The sequence below is a fragment of the Sapajus apella genome, unplaced genomic scaffold (genome assembly GCF_009761245.1).
Source record: "Sapajus apella isolate SASKATOON/1434 unplaced genomic scaffold, GSC_monkey_1.0 scaffold77, whole genome shotgun sequence".
In the NCBI taxonomy this organism is placed as follows: domain Eukaryota; kingdom Metazoa; phylum Chordata; class Mammalia; order Primates; family Cebidae; genus Sapajus; species Sapajus apella.
In genome coordinates, this window is record NW_022437017.1 from 1740500 (window position 1) to 1752624 (window position 12125).

General features: G+C 50.0%; 1 protein-coding gene across 1 annotated transcript in view; it reads left to right on the forward strand.

The window, feature by feature from the left end:
- Positions 1-2086: 2086 nt before the first annotated feature.
- The window catches only part of DNMT1 (DNA methyltransferase 1), a 53337-nt gene continuing 43298 nt past the window's right edge, over positions 2087-12125 (forward strand). The window contains exon 1 of the mRNA XM_032251840.1: positions 2087-2392. Coding sequence (XP_032107731.1) covers positions 2127-2392 — 266 coding nt within the window. The 5' untranslated portion in view covers positions 2087-2126. The remainder of the gene's footprint in view (positions 2393-12125) is intronic.

Here is a 12125-nt window from a genome sequence, read left to right on the forward strand (position 1 = left end):
AGAGATGAGGTTTTGCCATGTTGCTCAGGCTGATCTGAAACTCCTGGGCTCAAGCGATCTGCCTTCCTGGGCCTCCCAAAGGGCAGGAATCACAGGCATGAGCCACTGTGCCTAGCTGTAATTTTTCATATATTCCAGATATTAACAATTTACCAGATAATATAATTTGCAAACTTTCTTTTCCCCATTCTGTAGGTTGCTTTTTCACTAAATTGGTCATTCCTTTTGCTGTATAGCTATCCTTAAGTTTTATGCAAACCCATTTGTCTATCTTTTCTCTCGTTGCCTACGTTTTGCTGTCATATTCAGGAAATCATTGCCAAATCCAATGTCATGAAGGTTTTCCCCATGTTTTCTTCTAGGAGCCCTATATTTTCAGGTCTTACATTTAGGTCTTTAATGAGTTTTGAGTTAGTTTTTGTATAAGGGGTAAGGTAAGGCTCCAACTTCATTCTTTTGTATGTGGCTATACAGTTTCCCAGAACCATTTGTAGAAGACATAATCTTTCCCCCACGCTCTGGTGCTTTAAAAAAAAAATTCTCCTGGGCGAGATGGTTCACACCTGTAATCCCAGCACTTTGGGAGGCCGAGGCAGGCAGATCACCAGGTCAGGAGTTTGAGAGCAGCCTGGCCAACATGGTGAAACCCCATCTCTACCAAAAGTACAAAAATTAGCCAGGCTTGGTGGTGCGTGCCTATGATCCCAGCTACTCGGGAGCCTGAGGCAGGAGAATCACTTCAACCTGGGAGGCAGAGGTTGCAGTAAGTCAAGATTGTGCCATTGCACTCCAGCCTGGGCAACACAGTAACACTCCATCTCTCAAAAAAATAAAATAATTCCAGCTGGTTGCGGTTGCTCATGCCTATTTAATCCCAGTACTTTGGGAGGCTGAGGCAAGCGGATGCTTGAAGCCAGGAGTGCCAGACTAGCCTGGCCAACATCGTGAAACCCTGTCTCTACCAATAAAAATACAAAATTAGCCAGACTTGGTGGAGTGTGCCTGTAATCCCAGCCTTCTAGGGGGGCTGACGCACGAGAATTGCTTGAACCTGGGAGGCAGAGGTTGCAGTGAGCCAAGATCTTGCCACTGTACTCCAGCCTGGATGACAGAGTGAGACAGGGTCTTACCCTGTCACCCAGGTGGGAGTCCAGTAGCCCAATCATGTCTCATTGCAGCTTCCACTGCCAGGGCTCAAGCCATCCTCCCACCTCAGCCTCCGGAATAGCTAGGATTACAGGTGTGTGTCACCACACCCGCCTAATCTTGGTATTTTTTGTAGAGATGGGGTATCCCTATGTTGCTCAGGCTGGTCTTGAACTTCTAACCTCAAGCGATCCTCCCACCTGGGCCTTTGAAAGTACTGGGATTACAGGCATGAGCCACTGCGTCTGGCATGGTGCTTCCTAATATATTTTTACTTTCTATTATTTTTTTTTTTTGAGACAAGGTCTTGCTCTGTCTCCCAGGCTGGAAAGCATTGGTGCAATCATGGCTCACTGCAACCTCCGCTTCTCTGGTTCAAGCAATCTCCCTGCCTTAACCTCTGGAGTAGTTGGGACTATAGGCACACACCACCATGCCTAGCTATATATATATATATTTTAAGTGGTTTCTCCATGTTACCCAGGCTCCTGGACTCAAGCGATCCTCCGGCCTCGGCATCCCAAAGTGCTGGGATGACTGGCATGAGCCATGTGGTGCTTAAAAAAAAGAAAACGGAACAAAAAAACCCACACTGGTTATAGAAATGGCACGGGCCTCTATACACTATGAGATTCTTGGTACTAGCTACAAATTCTGTGCATACTCAAGATTTTCTGGAGTAGGTGTAATTACCCGGTTTTACATTCAAGGATGCAAAGGCTGAGCCCCAAAAACCTACCCAAGGTCCTATAGCTGGCAAATAGATGGAGGTTAGATTAGAACTGAGGACTTTATTCAAGAGCCCTATTCTCACAACCCCATGGGGGCTTCTCGCTGCTTTATTCCCAGCACGCCCAAAAGAATGAATGAATGAATGCCTCGGGCACTGTACCCACCTCCAAGCAAACGGTGGAGCTTGGACGAGCCCACTGTTTCGCGCGGGGGTGCCTGCCCGCCTTGCGCATGCGTAGTCCGTCGGCATGGGCCGCTCCGCTCCATCCGTCTGCACAGGGTATCGCCTCTCTCTGTTTGGTGCATCCTCTCTCCCCCTGCGCCAGGGCCAGGGTGGTACACGCCGCCTCCGCTCGTCGCCCCTCCCCATCGGTTTCCGCGCGAAAAGCCGGGGCGCCTGCGCTACTGCAGCTGCTTCTGCTCTAACCTCCGAGATGCCGGCGCGCACCACCCCAGCCCGGGTGCCCACGCTGGCCACCCCAGCCATTTCGCTGCCCGACGATGTCCGCAGGCGGTAGGTACCGTGGGGGGAGCGTGGACTCTGGGGACCAGGCAGGGCGCTGGGTGGGGGTTCGTTTCCCCTCGGGGTGGCCGCTGGCTGCTGCTGACAGACGGGCGCGCATGCGTGGGGTGGTGCGGCGCGCAGCGGCGGTTGGCGCGGGCAGGGTGGCACTTCCGGTCCCGCGTGCCCGGGCTGTTTGGCGCCAAAATGGGCCGTGGATTCCCCCGTAGCTCCCTGGTGGCTAGAAACTAGGTAGCGGGAGAGGTCTCTTTTGATCCCCAAATCGAGCAAGCTTTGCATTTGTCTCCAGGGTTCCCTTCTCCACGCAGTGGCGTGCCGGCCTCCTGCCTCCAGCCTGGTTGCACAGGAAGTGGGCAGCCCGCGGCCAACGGACACCCCTCGGGCACGGGCACTTTGGCCTCCACTTCCGGTGTCCGTCCGGGTCCCTGGGGGTGCTTCTCTGGCGGGAGGGGGTGCCTCAGTGCCTTTCCCCAAAAGCTGTGCATCCCGGTAGCGGTCTCCAGAGACGGACGTCATCGCTCGGGCCCGGGCTGGGCTGGCTCCTGTTTGCGAGCCCAGCCTTCCGTCAGGGGGGGACTCATTCTGTCACTTGGGACTGTGTGGTCCTTGCTCCTTGGGAAAGTCGTGTTTTGGCAGGAACTTTAAGCATACAGTGCAGCGCAGGGAAGCGTGAAGGATGCATGGTCGGCCTTTTCTAGTAAATCTGTGCCTTTGAGCCGTGGGCATCAGGGAAGCCTTGCTAATGAGAGCTGGCTACACTTCTATGTGTGTGTGTTCATGTTCATGTGTGTGTTCTTTAGTGTATGTGTCTAATGTTGGGGGCCCTGGCTATAGCAGTTCATACTTCTGTCCAACTTCCATGCACAAGTATCAGTGGGAACACTGGTCCCAGCCCCTTGTTCATGAAATTCATGCCTGAGAAGTTGTTCAAGTGAGGTGTGCATTAGTCATTGCAAACCTTACCAGACCTGGACACTTCCAAGTGGATTGCAAAAGCACTCTTTGCCATTTTTGCTTCCTTGGCTTGTTAAGTGGCCTGGTTGGGCCACGCCAGTACTAATTTGGGTCTTTGGGGTGGGATGGATATTTGGTTTGACCCCCTCTTTCTCTTTTTGAAGGTGGGTGCTGTGGCTCACGCCTGTAATCCCAGCAATTTGGGAGGCAGTGGCGGACGAATCTCTTGAGCCAGGAGTTTGAGACCATCCTGGGCAAGGTGGCAAAACCCCATCTCTACTAAAAATACAAAAATGAGCCAGGAGTGGTGCCATGCGCCTGTAGTACCAGCTACTAGAGAGACAGAGGTGGGATTATCACTTAAGCCCCAGAGGTTGAGGCTGTAGTGACCCAAGACTGTCCAACCTGGGTGACAGAGTGAAACTTGTCTCCAAAACCACTTTTTAATTTTATTATTTTTAGAGATGGGTCTCCGTTGTCTAGGCTGGAGTGCCCTGGCACAATTATAACTCACTGTAGCCTTGAACTCCTGGGCTCAAGGGATCCTCAACCTCCTGAGTAGCTGGGACCACAGACCACTCATCACCATGTCCAGCTGACTTTCTTAGTTTTTGTTTCTGTATACACGAGGTCTCGCCATATTGGCCAGGCTGGTCTTAAACTCCTGCCCTCAAGCAGCCCTCCTGCCTCTGTGTCCCAAAGGTTAGGATCACAGGCATGAGCCACCCTGCCTTAACTACTACTTTTTTTTTTTTTTTTTTTTTTTTTTGGGAGGGGGTTTCCCCCTTTTTACCCGGGCTGGAGTGCAATGGCGCGATCTCGGCTCACCGCAACCTCCGCCTCCTGGGTTCAGGCAATTCTCCTGCCTCAGCCCCGAGTAGCTGGGATTACAGGCACGCGCCACCATGCCCAGCTAATTTTTTGTATTTTTGGTAAAGACGGGGTTTCACCATGTTGACCAGGATGGTCTCGATCTCTTGACCTCGTGATCCACCCGCCTCAGCCTCCCAAAGTGCTGGGACTGCAGGCTTGAGCCACCGCGCCCGGCCTACTTTTTTTTTTTTTTGAGATGGAGTCTCGTTCTGTCACCCAGGCTGGAATGCAGTGGTGTGATCTCAGCTCGCTGCAGCCTCCACCTCCTGGGTTCAAGTGATTCTCCTGCCTCCGCCTCCCAAGAGGCTAGTATTACAGGTGTACACCACCATGCCTGGCTTATTTTTATATTTTCAATAGAGACAGGGTTTCTCAGTGTTAGCCAGGCTGGTCCCAAACTCCTGACCTCAAGTGATTCACCTGCCTTGGCCTCCCAAAGTGCTGAGATTATAGTCAAACCACTTTGTAACCAGTTAGTGGGGATATATCTTCTTGAATTATCTGTGCCAGTATCCTCCCAAGATAAAATTTGATTTAAAATGGAAGTGAAATTATGAAAGTGTCTAACTGCATGATGTTAAATCCAATTCAGAGAAGCTTGGGCCCAGTCTTTTTTATTTCCTTTTATTTTGCAGAGATGGGGTTTTGCCATCTTGTTCAGGCTGGTCTTTGACTCCTGGCCTCAAGCAATCCTCCTGCCTCAGCCTCTCAAAGTGTTAGGATTATAGATGTGAGCCTGGCCTGCCCAGCCTTCTTGAAAACACAGCCTCCACTTTAAGGACCTTAAACAAGCATATGCCACCTCTATATTCGTAGTCTAGGCATGATGATCTTGGTTTTCAGCTGGTATTGCACAAAATGAGAATATGCCTGGCTCATAAAGGCTCACATGCTAGTGGCCAATTAGCTTGCTTTTTTCAGTTTTTGTTTTTTTAAGAGATAGGGTCTTGCTGTGTCACCTAGGCTGGAATGCAGTGACACAATCATGGCTCACTGCAGCGTCGAACCCCAGAGCTCAAGCCATCCTCCTGCCTCAGCCTCCTGAGTAGCTGGTACATGCCACCATGCCCAGCTAATCCTTAAAAAAATTTTTAGAGGTGAGGGTCTTGCTTCATTGCTCAGGCTGGTCATGAACTCCTGACCTCGTGATCCACCCATCTTGGCATCCCAAAGTGCTGGGATTACAGGCATGAGCCACCGTGCCCAGCGTTAATTCATTCTTAAGCCTGCTCATAGACAGGTAGGCTTCCCCACAAGAGTGTTGAATTTTGTCAGTGCACCCTGCATGTTGACATTATAACCCTAAAATTAGTGATTATTTCAGGGTCTGTTATCAGAGTGTGTCTGCTGTATTCACTGTACCTGCAGCTTGGAGCACAGTAGACTTGAATGCTTGCTTGCCAGCTCTTCCCCTGCACAGCCTGGATTAACACACCAGTGCTAGCAGCCTCCTTCACAATTACTACAGCTTTCCTATCTGCTAGTTATTCTGTGATTAGATTAAGCTAGGTCTTGAACTCCTGAAGTCCAGTTCCTTGACTACTCCTGAGTACATACTGAATAAGGCAAAATTGACTTAACTCTTTTTGTTTTGCCCCCCCGTGGTAGGATTCTAGGGGTGCAGACTGCTGGGGTTCAAATCCCACCCTACTTGCCAGCTGTATGGCTCAGTCATCGAACCTCTTGGTGCCTTGGTGTTTCATCTGTAAATACCTAATACCACTGGGGCATTAGGAAGACTGAGCTCATCTGTATAAATGTGTTAAGAGCAGCACCTGTCCACAGGACCGGTTATTACGTGGTCCTGTGTGTACAGAGGGCTTGCTGTGAGTTTGGTTCCAGACCACCACAGTAAAGTGAATCTAGCAAGAAAGCGAGTGACACACACATTTTGGTTACTCAGTACGTGTAAGAGTTATTATTAGACCAGGCCGTGCACAGTGGCTCATGCCTGTAATCCCCAGCACTTTGGGAGGCCGAGGTGGGAGGATCGCTTCAGCCCAGGAGTTCAAGACTAGTCTGGGAAACATGGTAAGAACATCCCTATCTCAAAACACACACACACACACACACACACACACCACCCCCCCCCCCAAAAGTGGTGGCTTGCACCTGGGATCCCAGCTACTCAGCAGGCAGAGGTGGGAGGATCGCTTGAACCCATGAGGTCAAGGCTGCAGTGAGCCGAGATTATGCCACTGCACTCCAGCCTGGATGACAGAGTGAGATCATGTCTCAGAAAAAGGTATACTATAGTTTTAACTATGCGATAGTACTATAACTAAAACATGGTACCTACCTTAATAAAAAAGACTTTTTTGTTTAAAAAATAGTCATCTAGGCCAGTTGTGGTTGCTCATGTCTGTAATTCCAGCACTTTGGGATGCTGAGGTGGGTGGATCACTTGAGGCCAGGAGTTTGAGACAAGCCTGGCCAACATGGTGAAACCTGGTCTCTACTAAAATACAAAAAATTAGCCAGATGCGGTGGTGTGTACCTGTAGTCCCAGCTGCTTGGGAAGCTGAGGCAGAAGAATCGCTTGAACCTGGAGGTGGAGGTTGCAGTGAGCCAAGATTGCACCACTGCACTCCAGCCTGGGCATCAGAGCGAAACTCCATTTCAAAAATTACGAGCCTTCAGCGAATCATAATCTTTTTGCAGGTGGAGGGTCTTACCTCAAACTTACTGACTTAAAGGACATAGATTTATTTTCTTACAGTTATGCAGGTCAGAAATCTGATGTGCGTCTCACCTGATGAAAATCAAGGTGTGGTAGACTACATTCCTTTCTGGGGGCTCCAGGGGATAATCTGTTTCCTGTTTTGGGGTGTTGGCAGAAGTTGGTGGTTGTAAGACTCAGGTCCTGGTTTTCTCACTGGCTCTAAGCTGAGGGTTGTTCCCCGTTTCTGGAGGCCACCTCATCCCTCAGTCCATGCCCTCTTCCTCTCCCTTTAAAATCAGCAGCCGAGGGTTGCATCTCTCTCTGATCCATCCATCATTATTGCTTGTTCTCTCTCAGTGCAGCTAGGAAGGGCCTGTGTTCTTAAGGACTCAAGTGATTAGATTGGACCCACCCAGATAATCCAGGATAATCTCCCCATCTCAAGGGCTGTATTCTTAGTTATATCTGCAAAGTCACTTTTGTCACATAAAACAACATATTCACAGGTTCCAGGGATTACGGCATGGACATTTTTTGGTGGGTGCGCTTTTTTTTTTTTTTTTTTTTTAAACAGTCTCACTGTCAGCCAGGCTGGAGTACAGTGACGCAATCTCAGCTCACTGCAATTTCGGTCTCCTGGGTTCAAGCGATTCTTGTGCCTCAGCCTTTTGGGTAGCTGGGATTATAGGCATGAGCCACCACGCCTGGCTAACTTTTGTATTTTTAGGAGTGGCAGGGTTTTGCCATGTTGCCCAGACTGATCTTGGCACTCCTAAGCTCAGGTGATTTACCTGCCTTGGTCTCTGGAAGTGCTGGGATTATAGGTGTGAGCCACCACACCTGGCAGGTCTACTCTTTTGCCTACTGCAGATGGCATCTTGAGCAGCCCTGCTCCAGCTGCCATGCAGCCAGCCTGAAGAAGCTGGGTTAACAGAGACTTGTAGCTTGTCTTGAATAGTCCACTGTATTTTATTTTTAGAGACAAGGTCTTGCTCTGTCACCCAGACTGGAATGCAGTGACACAATTATAGCCCTCTATGCTCTAGTGATCCTCCTGCTTCCGTCTCCTGAGAAGCTGAGACCCCAGGTATGTGCTATCACACCTGGCTAATTACTGTTTTTTGTAGAGGCAGGGTCTCTGCAGTGTTGCCCAGGCTGATCTTCAATTCCTGGGCTCTAGTGATCCTCCCGTCTCAGCCTCCTGAGGAGCCAAGACAATAGGTGCATTCTACGACAGCCACCTAATTACTATTTTTTGTAGAGACAGGGCCTCACCAACTAATTACTATTTTTTGTAGAGACAGGGTCTGGCTGTGTTGCCCAGGCTGGTCTCAAATTCCTGGGCTCTAGTCATCCTTCCGCCTCGGCCTCCCGAGCAGCTGGGACTACAGGTACATGTTGTCATACCCAGCTAATTACTATTTTTTGTAGAGACAGGGTCTGGCTGTATTGCGCAGGCTGGTCTCAAATTCCTGGCCTCTAGCAATCCTTCTGCCTTGGCTTCCCGAGCAGCTAAGACTGCAGGTGCATGCTGTCATACCCAACTAATTACAATTTTTTTTTTTTTTTTTTTGTAGAGACAGGGTCTCACTGTGTTGCCCAAGCTGGTCTCGAATTCCTGAGCTCTAGTGATGCTTCCACTTCGGCCTCCCGAGCAGCTAGGACTATAGGTGCATTCCACCATACCCAGCTAATTATTCTTTTTTTTAGAGACAGGGTCTCACTCTGTTGCCTAGGTTGGTCTGGAATTCCTGGGCTCAAGTGATCCTCCTGCCTTGGCTTCCCAAGTGTTGAGATTACAGACATGAGTCACTGTGCCCAGCCATGATGTGTTGTATTTCAGACCAGCATTTCTGGCATAGAGGTATTAGAGTAATCTAACATTTTTGCAATTTCTTCCTGTCCAATATGTATTAGATACCTCTGCTGGGTTAGTTTTCTTAAAACATGACTCTGATAAGGTTGGGCGCGGTGGCTCATGCCTGTAATCCTAGCACTTTGGGAGGCTGAGGTGGGTATATACCTGAGGTCAGGAGTTCAAGGCCAGCCTGCCCAACATGGCAAAAGCCCTGTCTCTATTAATAATACAAAAACCCCACAATTATGGTGGCAGGTGCTTGTAGTCCCAGCTACTCTGGAGGCTGAGGTAGGAGAATCGCTTGAATCCGGGAGGTAGATGTGCTGAGCCGAGATTGCATCACTGCACTCCAGCTTGGGTGACAAGAGCAAAACTGAGTCTCCAAAAAAAAAAAAAAAAACCAACTAAAAAAAATGGCTCTGATATCATGGCTTTTACTTCCCCTTGACTGGTTTGGTGTGGTTTGTTAACTCTGGAACAAGATTGATAAGCGTGATTGATGCTCCTGCCCTCTCTCAGTGTCGCCAGCCTCCTCTCTGGAGGTGCCTTTCTCTCCCTGTGTGTGGCCAGTCTCCAGTTTGTTTCTTGGGTGTTTCCAGAGCCAGCTGTCAGGAGATGGAGCCCCTGTTTGAGCAGCTTCCTGTGACCAGTTCACACAGAGCTCTCATCCTTCTTCCTGAGGCTCTTACATCCTTTCTCTTGGGAAGCCTGCAGGCATGAGCTGTATTTGCCTTGTTCCTCCATGGCTGTTTATGTATATCTTATCTTCCCTCTGCGGCGGGCTAATCTCCGAGGGAAACACTAGGAATGAATCATAGGGTCTCAGGCTGGGCCCTAAGCCGGCATTCTCAGTCCTCTGCTAGGTCCTTCATGGCCATCTGCAACCCTGCTGGCTTCAGCAGATGTGATCGGTGTCATCACAGTTTTACCAGGGAAGGGACGTCTCTAAAGTGACCCTCCCATGGGCTCCTCAGTGCCTGCCTGGGATCCCAGCTGCCACTCTGGGGCCAGGCAGGTTAAATCAGGTCTTCACTGGGTGAGACATCCTAGGGGTTCTGAAGGTTTCTCTCTTCTTCTCTTTGCCAGGCTAAATATCCCAGTTCATAGGAAGGGTAGAAAGAAAGCAGACCCATTCAGCAAAGGACACCTTGGTCTCTGCAGTCAATTGAGCCTTGTCCTCCACACCCCTGGCAACCTCGGGATCAGGGACTGGCTGGCTGGTCGAGATAGAAGCCAAGTCCTTCCGGTTTTCTCAGCGAAGTGACTGAGAAGTCAGGTGTAAAGCTGCTACCACAGCGTGTGTGCCTCTGGCTGGAAGTACCTATTTCTGTAGCCTTCCTGACTTAAGGCTCTCCCTGGACCCCAGTTGCTGCAAGGGTAGAATGACTTTTGCCTGGAAGAGATTCCCTGTTCTCCTGGAAATCCTGATGGTTTTTTCTTTTGAGACGGGGTCATGCCCTATTGCTCAGGCTGGACAGGCTGCAGAGCGGTGGTACCATCATAACTCATTGCAGCTTCAACCTTCCAAGTTGAGCCTCCCAGGCTCAAGCGATCCTCCCACCTCAGCCTCCCAAGTAGCTGGTACCACGGGTGCATACTACCACACCCGGCTAATTTTTACTTTTTTTTTGGTAGAGATGGGAGCTCTCAATATAGCCCAGGGTGGTCTCAAACTCCTGACCTCAAATGATCCTCCTGCTCCAGCCTACCAAAGTGCTGGGATTACACAGTAGCTGGCATGAGCTACTGTGTCTTGCCTTGAGTCCAAGTGATACAGTATATATAATGTATAATATGCAGTCTCTGTTACCGCTCTGTCTGCAGGGTGCTAAGTATCTCTTCTACAGAGCGGCCTTGCCTGACCACCCAGCAAGTCAGGAAGTCCCTGCCTAGTGGCACCTACATCTAATGACTTAGCTCATTTCCTGGAGCAGGGCCTGGCATTCAGCAGGTGCTAAGATGTGAGCAGCACTGGTGGGGAAGCAGGGCCCGCATGGCCTGGAGCAGCCGTTGTATGACATTGGTTCAGCAAAGCACTCCTCACGCTGCTGTCTGCACTGGTCCTCTAGGAAGTCCAGCCTGGAGGAGCCGCTTCTGCCCTTCGGGAAAACGATAACTTAGCACCTGTCTGTGCGGATGCTGGGTGGGAAGGTCCAGAGATGGCAGTGGCCTGGTCTCTGCCTGGGGCACCTTCCTTCCACCAACAGACACTTAACCAGCTAGTTAGACCTGTTTTCACCCCACAGTCTGCAGTTAGCACCCAGGCTGGGAACAATAACCTCTGTGTTCCCCTCTCTTTTCCTTGGTGCCTTCTCTTGTTCTTTTACATTTTTTCTGAAGAGATAATCTCCCTGTGTCCCCCAGGCTGGACTCAAACTCCTGGCCTCAAGCAGTCCTCCCACCTCAGCCTCCTGAGTAGCTGGGAAGACAGGCGTGCACCACCGCACTCAGCTATTGTTCTTTTATCTCTTCCCTCTTTCCCCACAAAAGTGTCAAGCCACTAATTGTCAGTAATCAGATCAGACCACGGTTTTCCAGGCAACTCCTGGCAGTTCTATACTTAGGAATGATTAGTTAGAGACATGCTGAAGAATGTGTTCTTCCAGGAGGCACCAGCCACCTTCTCTAACTTCACCTCTGTCTGCCATGTGTGTGGGCACCCCTTACTTCCCTAGATGCCTTGACTCCCCCATTTCATCCTTATTAAAATGCTACTACCTCCCACAGGCCTTTAGGAGCATTAGCTGGCCTCTCCACAGTATCCTGTGGCCCTGGGCTACTCATTCTCACACTGGCCACTCTGGCACACCTTATTATGGGCTGTTGTCAAATCCAGCTGGAGAAAGACCAGCTGTAGGTGATTTCCCTTAGGGAAGGGCACCAACTGTATGACCTGCCCCTCCCCTTTCCTGGTACCTTTTTGAGTCAGGGTCTTACTCTGTTGCCTAGGCTGGCATGCAGTGATGCAATCGTGTCTCACTGTGGCCTCGACCTCCCAGGCTCAGGTGATCTTCCTTCCTCAGCCTCCCAGGTAACTAGGACCACAAGTGTGAGTTACCAAATCCAGATAATTTTTTTTTTTTTTTTTTTTTTTTTGAGACAGAGTATTGCTCTTGTTGGAGTGCAATGGTGCGATCTTGGCTCACTACAAGCTCCACCTCCTGGGTTCCAGCGATTCTCCTGCCTCAGCCTCCCGAGTAGCTGGGATTATAGGCCTGTGCCACCACACCTGGCTGATTTTGTATTGTTAGTAGAGATGGGGTTTTTCCATGTTGGTCAAGCTGGTCTTGACCTCCCAACCACAGGTGATCCACTACCTTGGCCTCCCAAAATGGTAGGATTACAGGAATGAGTCACCGTGTTTTTTTTTTTTTTTT